Source organism: Garra rufa, chromosome 21 (assembly GCF_049309525.1).
Source record: "Garra rufa chromosome 21, GarRuf1.0, whole genome shotgun sequence".
NCBI lineage: Eukaryota > Metazoa > Chordata > Actinopteri > Cypriniformes > Cyprinidae > Garra > Garra rufa.
The window spans coordinates 4,494,783-4,512,168 of record NC_133381.1 but is presented as its reverse complement, the minus strand read 5'-3'; the positions used below and the strand labels follow the sequence as shown (position 1 = coordinate 4,512,168).

Here is a 17,386-nt window from a genome sequence, read left to right as displayed (position 1 = left end):
GTTTCTTATGGTACTTTTTGGAGATTAAAGATTTCAGAAAAATTGAACACTGAAAAAGCAGTTAAGTTCAGCACTGAACAATGCTAATTAAAGTGTTCATTTTCAAGCGAACTATTCCTTTAAGAAACAATTAAAAACCTATCAAGCAGCGCAAAGTGAGATGGACTCATTTGGAAGAGCATCAACTAAAGCTGTTCAGCGAGTGTGACTCAAAGTCAAGCCTGTGAGTTTCTCTACAGCAGCGCTTGAGGGAGGACTTGAGTGAGCTGCTATGCATTTTCATGCATAATACATGTTTAAAGGCATATGGAGAGCGCAGATTGCCTGGCTGCCGAGATGAGCCGCTCTCCTCTCCGTCTAGAAGAGGGCCGCTGGCTTAGCGTATCTGCTGAGGGCTGATTGGCAGACGGACGCACCGCGGCTTTGCTTTCTGCCATTGTTTGGGTGCGCGTCTTTAGACACTAAACCTATAAACCTCAATTATCAGGGACGCTGCAAAAAGACAAAGGTGTCGCCAGAAACAAAAGCTCATAATGATGTTCCATTAATGAACGGCCACGTCTAACAAGCGGTTAGACATGGCAGTGAGGTGGAAATAATAATAATGCTGATAACCTCTCTTTTGCCTCGGCGCCACGCTTCCTATTCTAAAGGAGACATGTGTGTTAAAGGTGAAGTGTGTGGTTTCTTACTATCAGCAGCAAATGTAATTGTAGAAAAAATGCACTGTGGCAAGAAAATGTGAAGGGTGTTTGCACGTGTTTCCCTGATGGATAAATCCGTTGTTTTTATTTAAATAAGTTGCTTTCAGAAATGCATCCAAATAATCAAAGTAAAATGGGTGCATTTTCATGCTGCACCAAAACTGAGAGAATAAAGCATTTTAGCATCAAAAATGACACGTTTATTCTTTTTTTTTGGTTTTTGTGAAGTCACTTAATGGAATAGTTCAACCAAAAACAAAGTTTAGCTAAAAACATGCTCACCAAAGATGTAGGTAAGTTTGTTTTTTCATCAGATTTGGAGAAATGCAGCATTTGATCATTTGCTCACTGTACTCAAGGGATCCTCTGTAGTGAATGGGTGCTGTCAGAATGGGAGTCCAAACAGCTGATAAAAACATCACAATAATTCACAAGTAATCCACCCAAGTCCAGTCTATCAATTAATGTCATGAGAAGCCAAAAGTTGCATGTTTCTAAGAAACAAACTCATTATTGAGATGTTTTTTTTAAGTATGGACTCCAGCAATGACGCTAGCTAAAACTATTTAAGTTAACGGAAATAAAGTTGATATAAAATATAGATATTAGATGAAAAAGCTTTAAAAAAAATTAAACGCTGGCTTAGCAACTAGTCGAAATAAATTAATCACTAATTAAACCTAAATAAAAAATACACAACAAAATTATAAGCTTATAAGCAAATTCTAAATACTGATTAAAAAGTGTTTTGTTTTTTGTGGATAACAACTAGTTAAATATAAAAATGTAGAAAAGAGTAAAAAAAATAGCAATAAAATGACACGAAAATTAATTAAACCTAATTCAATTTTTTATTAGCTTTCATTTCAGTTTTTATTTTATTAGTTTTTATTTTAATTTTAGTTTAAGTTACTAAAAGCAAATTCAAAATATTGATTGTGAAATATAATAAATATTGAATTAAATCTAAATAAAAATACGTACAAAAATGACCAAAAATAATTAATAATAATAATATTTTTTTAAATTAGTTTTAATTTTATTTTTAATTTAAGTTAGCAAAAATGTAAAGGAAAATGAAAATATAAAAATAAAAGCTAATTTAAAATACTAACGTTTGCTCTGTTCCTCACACAATTCTATCATTTTCAGAACAGTGTTTTTATTATTAACTAAAACTAGTAAAATTTATTAAAATAAAAATATAAAAACTAGAAGGAAAAACATATTATAATAAAATGTAAAACTAAACTTAATGAACCTAATTAAAAATACCTTTTAATAAATGACCAAAAATACACAAACTTAATTTTTAAAAATTGTATTTATTTCATTTTTAGTTTAAGTTACTAAAAAAGTAAACGAAAATGAAAATTGAAAACAAAAACAAAAGCAAATTCAAAATAATAATAAAAAAAGTGTTTTTTTTATTTCTTTTGGTCTGTTCCTCTCACAATTCATGTTGACTTCAGAACAGTGCCGTTATTATTAACTAAAACTAGTAAAATGTATTTTAAATTTAAAAAATGACCAAAAATACACAGCAAAAGTAATTTTTTTAATTAATTAAAATATTAATTAAAAAAGTGTTTTTTTTGTTTGTTTGTTTTTGATCTGTTCCTCTCACAATTCAATCATGACTTCAGAACAGTGTTGTTATTATTAACTAAAACTATTAAAATAATTTTAGTTAACTGAAATAAATCTGAAATAAAAATATAAATATTAGATGAAAAATCGTACAACTTAAACAAGCCTTAGTAACTAACTCCAGCAACGGTTTGACATTAAAAACATCTTCACGATGGCTTTGTTTCTTACAAACATGCAGCTTCTGGCTTCACAAGATATTAAATGATGGACTGGACTGGAGTGGTGTGGATTATTGTGATGTTTTTATCAGCTGTTTGGACTCTCATTCTGACGGCACCCATTCACTGCAGAGGATCCATTGGTGAGCAAGTGATGGAATGCTACATTTCTCCAAATCTGATGAAGAAACAAACTTGTCTACATTTTGGAAACAGTCAAACTGTCAGCTTTTCATTTTTGGGTCAACTATTCCTTTAAATTCTAGAAATATTTGTAACATATGCACAGAAAAATAGACGCTACACGTGACAGACATACAGACAGACAGCGAGATGCAAGCAGGGAAGGAAAGGAGGGGGTAGAAAATCAGTTCTGCCACAGGGAACCAGCAGCCATCCTACAGGGAAAGGGACCATTCCATGACTGGGACGTGGATTTACTTTCAAACACCTGCCAAAACAGAGTTCAACACGGCCTGCGTACGAACGGTGACATTAGTCGTTATAAGAGCTTTGACTTGGAGGAGGCAAAAGGCAGAGTATGAGGTGAGGTGGGTGTCTCTGGCGCTGGCTGAAAAATCAAGAAATGTTACTCCTGAAAAGAAAAACAAAAATGCAAAGTTTATTGCTGTCAGGTGTCAGTGGGGGAGGAGAAATATTAAGAAAGAAAAGGCAAAAAGTAGTCGACCAGGAAGAGGTGGGAAAGAAAAAGAAAATAGAGATTCAGCCCTCTCTCTGTCCCTGAGATTTTGCTCGCTCTATTTCCACAAACGCCGCTGCTCAGAAAAGAGCCATAGGGCCGTAGTTTTATTCTCAAGTATGATCACATGTCTGCCCTGAAAAAAAAAATCTATTATATTGATATTGACTATTATACTGATTAGACTGGGAAAATATAGCGACGAAAGTATGTGCATGATAATGGTTTCTAAATTCTCAAGCATGTGTCCTTTATAGAGACTCCAGAATGCATTGCAACAATTTAAATAAATAAATAAACACTTTCTAAGCAAATTAATACAAATAAGTGCATTAAAAACTATAAATAAACAGACACATAGAAAAATAAATAGATAAAATTAAAATAAATAAGTTCACAAAACACACAAATAAATACATGCACAGACAAACAAACAAATAAAAACAAAGAAATAGAAAACAAAAGAGCTTTTTGGCAAAGCATTTATAATTAAAATAAACACATATTGTGTATATACACATACATATATACATATATATATATATATATATATATACACATATATATACATATATATATACACACATATATATACATATATATACACACATACATACATATATATATATTTATATATATACACATACACGTGTATTTATATATATATATATATATATATATATATATATATATATATATATATATATATATAAAGAAGTTTTTAAAGTATTCCTAAATGTTATTACAATATAAAATAGCTGTTATTATCTTAATATGCTTTAAAATATAATTTATTTCTGTGGTGCAATGTTGAATTTTCATCAGCTGTTACTTCAGTCTTAAGTGTCACATCCTTCAGAAATCATTAGTATTGATTAGTATAGTATTGATATAGTATGGATTTATTTATTACTATAATTATCAATTTTGGAAATATTTTTTGGAACCTTTTCAGAATTGTTTATGAATAAATTAAAAAGAACAGCATTTATTCAAAATATATATATTTTTCTAAAAATATAAGTCTTTACTATCACTTTTGTAATTTAACACATACTTGCTGAATAAAAGAATTAATTTCTTAAAAAAAAAAAAAAAAAATTACTGACCCAAACTTTTGAACAGTAGTGTATATTGTTAGAAAACCTTTCTATTCTAAATAAAAGCTGCTCTTTTTAACCTTTTATTGACATAAGAATCCTGAAAAAATGCATCACAGATTCCAAAATGAAGACTGGACGCTGAAGACTGGAGTAATGATTCTGAAAATTCAACTTTAAATTTTAATGTATTTTAATAAAGAAGAACATTGTTTGAAATCGAAATAATATTTCACAATATTATTTTTTTTCTGTATTTTTGATCAAATGAACACAGCTTTGATGAGCAGAAGAAACTTCTTTAAAAAAAAAATTATTCCCAAACTTTTGAGTGGTAGTACATATATATAAATTTAAAATATAATAAACACAATAATGGATAAATAAACAAAATAAATAAAACAAAAACCTGTGCTCAGAAAAAAACGAACTTTTTGGCCATTATTTTTTTTCTCACATATAAAACACACCTCTGCCCTGAAATTTTTTTTTAAAATGGTTATCAAAATCTGTCTTTTTATACACTGACTACGACGATTATATTGATTAGACTGGGAAAATACAGTGATGAAAGTACAGCACTCAAAAGGGCCGAAAACCTTTTAAGAATGACAGGGGTCTCTAAAATAGACACAATTTCCATTTTTCCCATTTTCCAGGAAATGTCGAGCACACTCATTTGCCTACGTCCTTGAGAGAAAAAGCGGTCTGAAAAATCTATAAATGTGACTGCTTGCTTTGTTCGCTGACATTACATGCAGACTGTTGGACAACATTATACCTGATTACACACCTCGGCACAGTTTAATCAACATTTGCTTTCATGAAATCTTCAGTGCAAACGTGTTATTTGAATGTCTTTTTTTGGGGTGAAATTGCTTTATGCTTTATGTATCATTTATTTCTTTAGCTGATCATGGCATTAGCCAAAGGTGGTTTGCAGGTGCCTTGCTCTAGTTGAACCAGTATAAATGCATAAATACAAAAAAGCATATATGCATAAGTGAATGCACAAATAAATGCAAAAACACATACTTCTAGAAATAAATGCATAAATAAAAATTACAATAAATGAATGTATAACCAAAATAAAAAATTGAATCATTTAACTTAAGCAAATGCATGTGCATAAAAAAATTATTAATTAATAAATGTCATGATAAATTATGGGTTATACTGCCCAAACAATGGTTTATATTAACTCCACAACTTTCTTTAAAATAATTACACTTTAGCTTACGCCTATATTTCTTCTTCCAGACATGAAAAAGCTAAGAGGATCAAAAGAAAGCAGCAAAAAAATTACAAGTGGGTATCAAACCACTAGACCTTCTGAGTTAAGTGTCCATTTTAATAGAACAAAACAAATCAAGAGTTGTCAAACTAAAGTGGGCTCTTCAACGCCAGCTATCCGTCTCAGACTAATAACGAAGTGTCTATGCTAATATATATGTGAAAACACTCAGCAAGTGGCAACATGATGGATGCACTGCCAGAAACAAAGCACAAACATTCAATAAAATCCAGCAGACAGGCTGAATCTCTGGAGGTACTGTAAAATTCATAAGCGGCTCTGCCTTGTATCGATGTGAACGCGAGCACGTTAATGGCTATATATTACATCCAAACGCAGATCCACTTAGTGCATGATTTGCTAAATGGATGAATCACTTTTTAATGCACGTTTTCTCTGAGAACGACAAATACAGCAGGTGTTCTTTATAGACGATTAGATAAACATGGTCCGTTTGACTGATATAAATGACGGGCGCCATGATAACGACAGCCTGATTCGCTCATTAAAGGGCCGCCAGACGTCTCCGATATTAAACTCGGATTACAGCCCGATGCATGGATCGTTTTCGAGATCAATGTTTCGTTCAGATTTGATATTCATCATACAGGCCCTTTTCCCTTAAAGTTCAAAGACTGAAGTCAATTTTTAATAAAGCACGTCTGAAGTGTAAACAAGCAAATAATCATGCTGAAATAGTGTAAGACCACTCACATTTTTCCCCACTAGAAATGCATGATAAATTAATAATGCAAGAGTGTTTTCTGAACGCTTTAGTATGCTGCTGCTTTACGGATCATGACACGCCATTGATTTTCTTCTGCTGAACAAAGCTGTTGACTCTCGATTTAATGTAGCGTGAATTTTCAGCCGACAGACAGTTCTATGTACATAAACGCACATAAACATCAGATTGAACTTTCCAGCTGAACTCTATGAAGTTGAACTGCCTGTTCAAATGCATCGTATCACTTTAATACCGCTTGACAAGGTTACATATTTGCGACTTTGTGCAAATATAAAGAAACGCACAGAGCTAATGTATTTTTCAACTGAATGGCGATGATGTGACTTTGTATGGCATTGTTCTGTAACCTAATGAGCCGCCTACAGGCATCATATGTGCAAGATTATGCTGGTTTCTAAAATGCCATCCCAGAATGCATGTTAAATCGCAATCCCAGAATGCATTGTGACAAGCTCGGTGAAAAATACACATCAAAACGGAAAATTATTTATTTAAATAAATAGTATGTGCATATATGTGACCCTGGCTGTGTAAACCCAACTACAGTATTTTATTTGTGATTTTCTGTTTTCTACATAAAATTATTCTTCATACGGTACAGAACATTCTGTGAAAACGTAACCTTGATATCTTTAATATTGACTGAGTAAGGTCAAAGATGAAAATCATAGTGAAATTAATGGTTGAAATCAAACTTTGATGCTTGTTATTAGATTTTGAGTCTTTAGGATTTCACAGACAGGGTTACATATGAATAAATAAACGTGTTAATGCATAAATAAATTGATAATTGCATAAATAATTGCAATGAACTAATAAACAAAATAAACAAATGCATAAATGCATAAAATAAATTCATGAAATGCATGCAATAAACAAACAAATAAATGCAAATAAATGAATGTATAAATAAACCTATGTGCACAAAATAAATTCATAAATGCAAAAATACAAAAAGCACATAGCATAAATGCATGCATGCATAAATAAACAAATAAATGCAAATAAATAAATGCATAAATAAACCCATGTGCATAAAATAATTCCATAAAGGCATAAATACAAAAAAGCACGCATGCATAAATGCATGCATGTATAAATAAACAAACAAATAAATGCAAATAAATGAATGCATAAAAAACCCATGTGCATAAAATAATTCCATAAATGCATAAATATAAAAAGCAGAAATGCATAAATACAAAAAAAGCACATATGCATGCATGTATAAATAAACAAATAAATGCAAATAAATGAATGCATAAATAAACCTATGTGCATAAAATAAATTCATAAATGCATAAATATAAAAGCAGAAATGCATAAATACAAAAAAGCACATATGCATAAATGCATGCGTGCAAAAAATAAAAAAAATAATATATGCATAAATGCATGCATAAATGGATAAACATGTAATAAATGAATTAATAAGTCAAAATAAGTGTGCATAAATAAATATATAATGCTTATATAAAGCATAAATGCATTTTAGCGAACCATTAACTGATATTCAACATGATAACATCAAAGTCAATTACAATCATTTTGTGAGTCCCAAGTGCATGATGTGTTCCAGATCAGTAGGGATGCTGCCTTGGTAGCTCACTAGGTTTTACAGAAATACTCGTTTTCTCTACATTTTTAAAAAAGACAATCTAGATGTCAATAAGAGTGTGTAATTCCCTATCCAGAGCCCTTAGTTTCTGTGTTTCCAGGGGCAGTGGAACTCAAATCGCTTTGCGAGGTGTATCAGCACATTTTGTGCTTCACCGAGAACAAACTTCTGAGTTATTGCTCCTAATGCAGTTTTCATTGCCGCCGCTCTTGAGATAGTTCAGCTCGACCTGGACTAAATTCACAATCAACCGCCCGGGATTCCCAAGCACAATCTGGCCTTCAAACTGGAGGAGATGCATCACGATATATATCAGACGGGAATATGAAAGCATTACTGCAATTTCACATGCCAAGCCAACTGAAATCTGTTTGTTCTCTGTGTTCAACACCCTGGTTTGTGTTTAATTTGATGCGACTGAAACGAGGCCGACAGGGATAGATGAGCAACACATGCGTGCAATCGGCTGTACTGCTGTGCATTTTCATTCAACAACACATTAACCCTATACAGCCTACTGTATCATATTTAATATGCACATTTCTAAGGCTTTTAAATGAGAACTTTGTACTCTTCATAATTGTAAATGTCCACTATGAGTTTGTGCTTTGTGTGTCATTACGCTCTGAAATCTTTACTGATATTTATGATGTAAACTTAAGAATAAGTAATAATATTCTAAGATGAACACTTACTGGACTGAAGCAATTTAAGGTTTACTTAATTATCCATCATCAATTTTTAGAAAAATCATTTTTGATCATAGGATTTTTGAGGAATGTATTTGTTCATCTCTCAGTCATCACTGTTGAACTGCATTGTATGTTTTAATAATTTAAATATCTTTTTACTAAGACATTATTGGAGATATAGTGTTACAACTGATAACTTTATGTTATAAACATGAGTATCTGAAATACTGTTATAAAAACCTAGTTGATCTACACTTTAAGCTATCAGAATTTCATCTTTTTATGAACATATAAATTTCAGCATTTGCACCAAATAACATATTTTAGCTATTTTTCCTTCATCTTCTCTCTATATTATAACATATTAGTCATAAAGGCCTTATGAATCAAATATGATACTCAAAAAAGTGCATTTGCAAACTTTTTTTATATATTTTACTGATATTTATATAATTTTTGTTAGAATCTGCCATACTGTTATAAAAATCTCATTGTTTTGTCCATAAAAATTTCAGCACGTAAACCAAATCGCTTATTTTTGCTCAGTTTTGGCTTCTGAATAAAAGCCATAAAAGCCTTACACAAAAGCCTTTATATATTTTGCTGATATTTATATCTTTTTATGTTAGAATCTGCTATACTGTTATAAATATCTCATTGTTTTGTCCATAAAAATATCAGCTCCTGAACCAAATAGCTTATTTTTGCTCAGTTTGGGCTTTTGAATAAAATGTATTATCTATATCTTACTCTTTCATACTATATGACTTATAAAAGCCTGATAGATCAAATATGAAACTCAATAAAAATGCATTTGCAAACTTTTTTATAAATTATGTTGAAAAATGTAATAAACTTTCATTTCTCTGACCATTATTTAATACGTCAGGCCTTACAGGGTTAAAAATACTTTTAAAAACATGTCCAAAAAAAATGTCTAGCTTTGAAAAACCTCATTGATCTACATTAAAAGCTATCAGAATTTAATCTTTTTGAACATATAAATATCAGCATATTTTAGCTGTTTTATTCTCACTATATCACAATATATGAGCCATAAAAGCCTTACACAAAAGCCTTTATATATTTTGCTGATATTTATATCTTTTTATGTTAGAATCTGCTATACTATTATAAATATCTCATTGTTTTGTCCATAAAAATATCAGCTCCTGAACCAAATTGCTTATTTTTGCTCAGTTTGGGCTTCTGAATAAAATGTATTATCTATATCTTAATCTTTCATACTATATGACTTATAAAAGCCTAATAGATCAAATGAAACTCAACAACAAAGTTGAAAATTTAACTTTTTTTATATACATTTTGTTGAAAAATTCAATAAACTTCAGGTTTTCGGACTATTATTTACCATGTCAGGCTTTACAGGGTTAAAATACTTTTAAAAACATGCCCAAAAAAGATCTAGCTCTGAAAAACAATAATAAAAAAAAAAAATAATACAAAAATGATGTACAACCTGAATGTAACAATTTTTTCCATTCTTTAGATTTTATATTCCACTATTTCTGCTAAGAAAAATCAAGCAATCAATCATATACACATGCAAATAAATATTTTAAAGGTTAGCTACAACCTTTCGCCACAAATGTACTGCAAACAGTTTGCCGCAAATCTCATTTGCATGTAAAAATATGAATTTGCATTAAACTCGCCTCACAGGTTCACCAGAAGGGCACCTGATAGACGTACAACGGATTCTGGGATTCTACGATTCTTTGCCGGTAAACCTCATAAATAACATCCAGTCAGTCTCACGTCTCCGGGACACCCGACTGCTGAGATCAGCGTCGATAGGAGCCGGCAAAGTCGGCAAGAAACAGAATTTCCCGAAGCATAAACGAGATCCGCGCAGCTCCCTTAATCTCGGCGGCGCGCTCAAAGCGGCGCGTGAATTTCCGCCGAGATACGGAGCGAGTCCCAGCAGGTAAAAGGTGAAGTGGGACGACTAGAACATCCCATCTAAGCACTTGACACAGCTGAGTGCAGCACTGCTCCAATATGCCAAACGCATCCCTAAAATCTGCCTTTCATTTGTTTTGACATTTACAAAGCATTCAAAAGCGAAACCCCCAGTCATGGAACTTCTTCGCCCATTAAAATGCAAAGCGGCACACTTAGTAAATGGAGATGAAAGGGTCAGATCGGTCGACGCCTCGACCTTTTTCAGCAGCGAAATACATTCGTCGGTGGGACAGACAGAATGGCTACTGGCCCTGTGACGGGAACCGATGTCTTCAGACCTGCAAGAGACGGGGAGGGAAAAGGAGGCGACACAAATGCACCCTACGAAAAGAACAGAATAGATCAAGGACGGGAGGAAAGCAAACCTTTTCACCATGTCCTTGAAATACAAGCTGCAGGAAGCTAGAACATTTTGATGGACTTCAAACTCTTTGCCTTCAACAATTATTTTCAGGTCTGTAAACTCTTTCTCTCTCCGCTGCTGGTTCAATTCCTTCAACATTTCTGTAGAACAAGAGAAAGAAGAGAAACAGTGATTCTCGGACCTTCTGAGATCCAAGCACAGAGCATTTGATGACAAAACCAATCATTACTCGAAGAAAAACAGGAAATTATTTGTTTGTGCGAGTAAAAAGGCTGGAATGGAGGAATAAAACCATCAAGCATGAAGGAAAAACAACAACAGAGGAGTAGGGCAGAGGTCAGCGCTCTCATTTCAATGGGATTCCACGAAACAACCGCTGAACTTCATTAGTAAGATGTCTATTGCTTGGATTTCAAGGAATACTTCAGCCAAAAATGAAAACGCTGTTATTATTTACTCACCATCATGTCATTCCAAACCCTTCTTTCTGCTCATTTCAGACATTTCATATTAGGGTGAACTATTCCTTTCACAAACATTTATCAATCATTTATTTCCGTGACGCAAACCTGCTCATTCTAATATACTGATTTATTACTTGCATTATCAATGCTGCTTAATATTTTTTTGGAACCTGTGATACCGTTTTCAGGATTCTTGATGAATAAAAAGTTAAAAAGACCAGCATTTATTCAAAATAGAAATCTTTTCTAACAATACAAGTCTTTTCTATCACTTTTTATCTATTTAACACATCCTTGCTGAATAAAAGTATTCATTTCTTTCAAAAAGAGAAAGAAAGAAAAAATGTACTGACCCCAAACTTTGAACGAGGTGTTTATTGTTAAGAATGATTTCTATTTTGAATGAATGCTGTTCTTTTTATTGTTTAATTCGTCAAAGAATCCTGAAAAAGTATCACAGGTTTCAAAATAAAATATTGCAGCATTACTGTTTCCAACACTGATAATAAATCAATATATTAGAATGATTTCTGAAGAATCATGTGACACTGAGTACTGGAGTAATGGTGCTGAAAATTCAGCTTTGCATCACAGGAATAAATTCTATTTTAAAGTATATTAAAATAGAAAAGCACTGTTTTAAATTGCATTAACATTTCACAATATTACATTTTTTTCTGTATTTTTAAATCACATAAATGCAGCCTTGATGAGCGGAAAAGTCTCTTTTAAAAAGCATTAAAAATCCTACTGATCCCAAACTTTTGAGCAGCAGACACACACAAAGAAAAAAAAGGAAATATATATTGTGTATATATATTGTGTGTATATATATATATATATATATATATATATATATATATATATATATATAATTTTTCTATGTCCTTCTCCTAATTATTTTTTGACTAATTATTTTTTTACTTAAAAAAAAAAAAAAAAACTTAAAACACTTAATTTCATTACTCTCAGGGATTTTCATTATATTCTGATTACTCTAATATAATCATATTTTAAAACGATAAATACATCTGTGTTTTAATACAACCCATTAACAAGTTACATTATAGTGATGGGTTTCATTTTTTTCTCTTTAAGCTATATTTCTATTATTTAGCAATTTATTATAACTCTACAATAAACGACATTTTTAACTGTAATGTAATGTCTAAAAAGTCTAAAAAGACCTATACCATAAGCACTGAGTGTAATGATCCATATGCAAACTCAATGTATTCAATCAATCAGTCAATAAGAAACATGAAAGTAAATATGAATAAACAAAATCTGAATAGAATAAATTAATAAATTAAGTTGCTGCTTCCATGGAAACAGAAACTACTGCAAAAGAGAACAATAACTGCTCACTCCCGGAAAATATTAGGAATCACGTAACCATGCACACTCCACAAGCTGGACTGTTGTATAGATTTAGGACAAAAACATCAAATGCATTTATTAAACAGCTATGGTACAACAGATTTGACTACATCACTCACAATGCTTCATGGGGTTTATTTTGACCTAAAAAGCCTTACGCCTTTGCACTTTTGTGCTTGTATTGGGATCAATCTGGAATCAGTTTGCTTTGGTTCAAGTCCTACAACTCTTTACCAAGAATGTTTTGAAATCCCTTTGGAGATAATGAACGGGGAAAATACTTCAGAAACCAAGAGCGCTGGAAAAGTGGTTGTGACCATCTGACCCAAAATAACATCTACTAAACCAACACCACCTCTAAGCAATATAAGACACTGTAAGGACACAGTATGTGAGAGAAACTAAAGAATATAAATACAAAAAAGCTTACATTTTAAACAAAGAAAAAAGAAAAGGCGCATTACTGTAATGCCACTTGTAATGATATATGTGACCCAGGACCACAAAACCAGGTTAAATTTTACAAAACTGAGATGTATACATCATATGTAAGCTCAATAAATAAGCTTTCTGTTGATATATGGTTTGTTAGGATAGGACAATATTTGGCCGAGATACATCTATTTGAAAATCTGGAATCTGAGGATGCAAAAAAATCTAAATACTGAGAAAATCACCTTTAAAGTTGTCCAAATTAAGTTCTTAATAATGTATATTACTAATCAAAAATTACATTTTGATAGGTTTACAGTAGGAATTTTACAAAAAATCTTCATGGAACATGATCTTTACTTAATTTCCTAATGATTTTTGGCATAAAAGAAAAATCAATAATTTTGACCCATACAATGTATTTTTGGCTATTGCTACAAATATACCCCAGCGACTTAAGACTGGTTTTGTGGTCCAGGGTCACATATTGGTTTTAATATTAAAAAAAAAACAAAAAAACTAGTAGTTATCGCCTTACTTACCGAGTTGATTGATCTCATTGATAATTGCAAACATTTTTTGTATTACAAGTTTTCTAAAATGTTAGGTTAAATATGCAAATGACCCATCATTTAATGAAATATGCGCTAATGTGCATGCATTTCTAGTACCAAAATCTAAACACTGGATGAAGTCAGTTTCAAAATTCTTTGAAATTTATGGGTTTCTCATTTTGTCACTCCATAATTCAGAAAATATTTAGAACAGACAGAAAACAATGTTTTTTTTTTTTTGGAAGAATAAAATGTTGTATAAAATCAAGCTAATTATATATGAATAAATCCCTCTGTAAAAACCTTCAGAATATAGACAGGAATAAAAATGTAAAAGTTCGGTGTGTGTAAGTGCTACTGAAGTGGAGATTTATGGCTCAGTGTAGGAGAAAAAACTCATTTTGAGAAAACAGCCTTTAAAAATATGTATTGTAATTGAAATCTATTGACACAAATAGATAAAGTGCTATAAATAGAAACACTTAGCAGTGTCTTTTGGGTGTTTTCTTTTCACTAGTCTAAAAAAAACACTTTATGAAAAACCAAAAAGCCCAAAATATTAAATTTGACAGGTGCATGAAAAAACAGCATTTTTGCCTGCAGTGTCTCCATTTAATTATATATAAATTTGCATTTAAATATATTGTATTAATATTAATATTTTGCATGTGTATGATTTGAATCATAAGTCATTAATAATTAAGTTATATTAATAATATAAATAATTCATAATTTTATATTTTCCCTAAAAATAGGCTTATAGAGATAAAACAGGTTAAAAATAGAGATATATATATATTTTTTTTTCTTTCTGGTAAACATTACAACGTTCCCCAGTGATGATCTTTTCAGGTCCAAGATTAGTCCAAAACGTCCTCGTTTTCAGGAAATTATGCTCATCAAATTCTAATTATAAGGTGAGTATACGCATGAGTCATACCTGACACGGTTTATGTATAATTAATCATCTCCGAACCCAAAGCAGAAAGATTTTCTGTGCTGGAATAACTTCTTCAACTCCCAAAGCCCCTGAAACAGCAGGGCGGCGCGATGGCGACAGGTAGTCATGACTAATAAGAAGCGACCGCAAACAACAGCTGATATACGACGAGACCCAGTTCTGCGCAACAAAGGATATTGCGCTTCTGAAAATAAACACATTCAAAGTCACTTCTGCATTTCATGTGCTGGCTTCCCAACGCAGTCATTTGAATAATTGGCTGGTGTAAGCGTCTCAGCTTCATTAGAGCAACACGTCACACGCCTCTGACAGCTGTTCCGCAGACGTCTGACAAACTAATAAGGAAAAGGACAAGCGATTATCTGCCTAAAATGTTCACTATTAATTTGAGCCAGGGATAGCAAGGATGGCAGGAAATTATTCTCTATTTAAGTGGGTCAGTGTTCTCTGGAGGAGACCATAATCATAAAATAGCACAGGGCAGTCTAGCGGGACCACGAAGGGAGATTTTAAAGGAAAATTAACGTATTTGTAATTGTTATTAACATTTGCGCATGAATCATTTGTGGTAAAGCACACTCCGGCGTACAGCGGGGTCCAAAAAGCTCAGGCTGTTCCATTTCAACCTGGAAATAAACTTTTACAAACTGAAGGCAAAGAAAATGAAAAAGAAATATTGAAGCTTGTGCACAATTTCTAGGTCACTAATGAAACGCAAGCACACTTTGTGACTTTCTTGCTTCTTCCGAAGCACAAATTCATGCTGGAGAACGAGATCATCGGCTCCTGTGCAAAACAAGAGCTCGCCGTACATCCATAACGATATCCTTAGGGATTTTAAAGGGATTACAGGTAATAATGTTCAGTTTCATGCAGTTTCACAGGCTGGGTGTTTTGCTTCATAAGACCTCAATATATCATCAGGAGCCACATGTATTCATTTTATCTTGCCTGTATTTTTGTGCTATTTTTTTTTTAATTTTTAGGTGCTGGTAGCTGCTGACTAGTATTTTATGAATCACCAAGGACCAGGTTTCAGCTAAAAATCTTCTTTTAGTTCTACTAAAGAAAAAATAAAGTCACCTATAGTGAGGGAAAAATATTTAATCCCCTGCTGATTTTGTATGTTTGCCGACTGGCAAAGAAACGATCAGTCTGTCATTTTAATGGAGGTTTACTTGAACAGTGAGAGACAGAAAAACAACAAAGAAATCCAGAAAAATGTATTTCAAAAAAGCTATAAATTAATTCACATTTTAATGAGTGAAAATAGTATTTGATGCCCTATCAATCAGCAAGATTTCTGGCTCCCAGGTGTCTTTTATACAGGTAACAGGGTGAGATTAGGAGCACTTTCTTAAAAGGAATGCTCCTAATGTGTTTTTCAAGGCTGATGCCAATACCGATTATTACCGATATTTTGAACCGATGCATATCTCTGGTGTAAAAAATGAAAATTAATGTCAAAATTAAGATTACTAAGAGCCCTGACAAAAACTCTTTAAAATGCTATTATCAATCTGCAAGATTTCTGGCTCCCGGGTGTCTTTTACTCAGGTCACAAACTGAGATTAGGAGCACTTTCTTAAAGAGTGCTCCTAATCTCAGTTTGTTACTTGTATAAAAGACACCTGTCCACAGAAGCTATCATTCAATCAGATTCCAAACTCTCCACCATGGCCAAGACGAAAGAGCTGTCCAAGGAGACAAGATTGTAGACCTACACAAGGCTGGTATGTGCTACAAGACCATCGCCAAACAGCTTGGTGAGAATTAGACAGTTGGTGCGATTAATCGCAAATGGAAGAAACGCAAAATAACTTTCAATCTCCATTACTGAGTGAAGTATTTAAACCCCTCGCAAAACTTGACTTAGCACTTGGTGGCAAGACACTTGTTGCCAATCAGCGAGGTCAGACGTTTCTTGTAGTTGACAACCAGGTTTGCACACATCTCAGGAGGGATTTGGTCCCACTCCTCTTTGCAAATTCTCTTCAAGTCATCAAGGTTTCAAAGCTGACGTTTGGTAACTTGAACCTTCAGCTTCCTCCACAGATTTTCTGTGGGATTAAGGTTTGGAGACTGTCTAGGCCACTCCAGAACCTTAATGTGCTTCTTCTTGAGCCACTCCTTTGTTGCCTTGGCCATGTGTTTTGGGTCATACCCATCCACAACCAATTTCCAATGCCCTGGCTGAAGGAAGGAGGTTCTCACTGAAGACTTGATGGCCCTGTCCATCGTCCCTTTGATGTGGTGCAGTTGTCTTGTCCCCTTAGCAGAAAAAACACCCCCCAAAGCATGTTTCCACCTCCATGTTTGACGGTGGGGATGGTGTTCTTAAGCGCCACAGGCAGCATTCCTCTTCCTTCAAACACAGCGAGTTGAGCTGATGCCAAAGAGCTTGATTTTGGTCTCATCTGACCACAACACCTTCACCCAGTTCACCTCTGAATCATTCAGATGTTCACTGGCAACCTTCAGATGGGCCTGTACATGTGCTTTCTTGAGCAGGGGGACCTTTACAGCATAGTGTGTTACCAATTGTTTTCTTAGTGACTATGGTCCCAGCTGCCTTGAG

General features: G+C 33.0%; 1 protein-coding gene across 1 annotated transcript in view; it reads right to left on the bottom strand.

Moving 5' to 3' along the window:
• Window positions 1–17,386, bottom strand: part of LOC141295622 (kelch-like protein 29) — a 150,759-nt gene that overhangs the window by 102,587 nt on the left and 30,786 nt on the right. Inside the window, exon 4 of the mRNA XM_073826869.1 lies at window positions 11,019–11,157. Within this exon, the coding sequence (XP_073682970.1) occupies window positions 11,019–11,157 (139 nt within the window). The remainder of the gene's footprint in view (window positions 1–11,018; window positions 11,158–17,386) is intronic.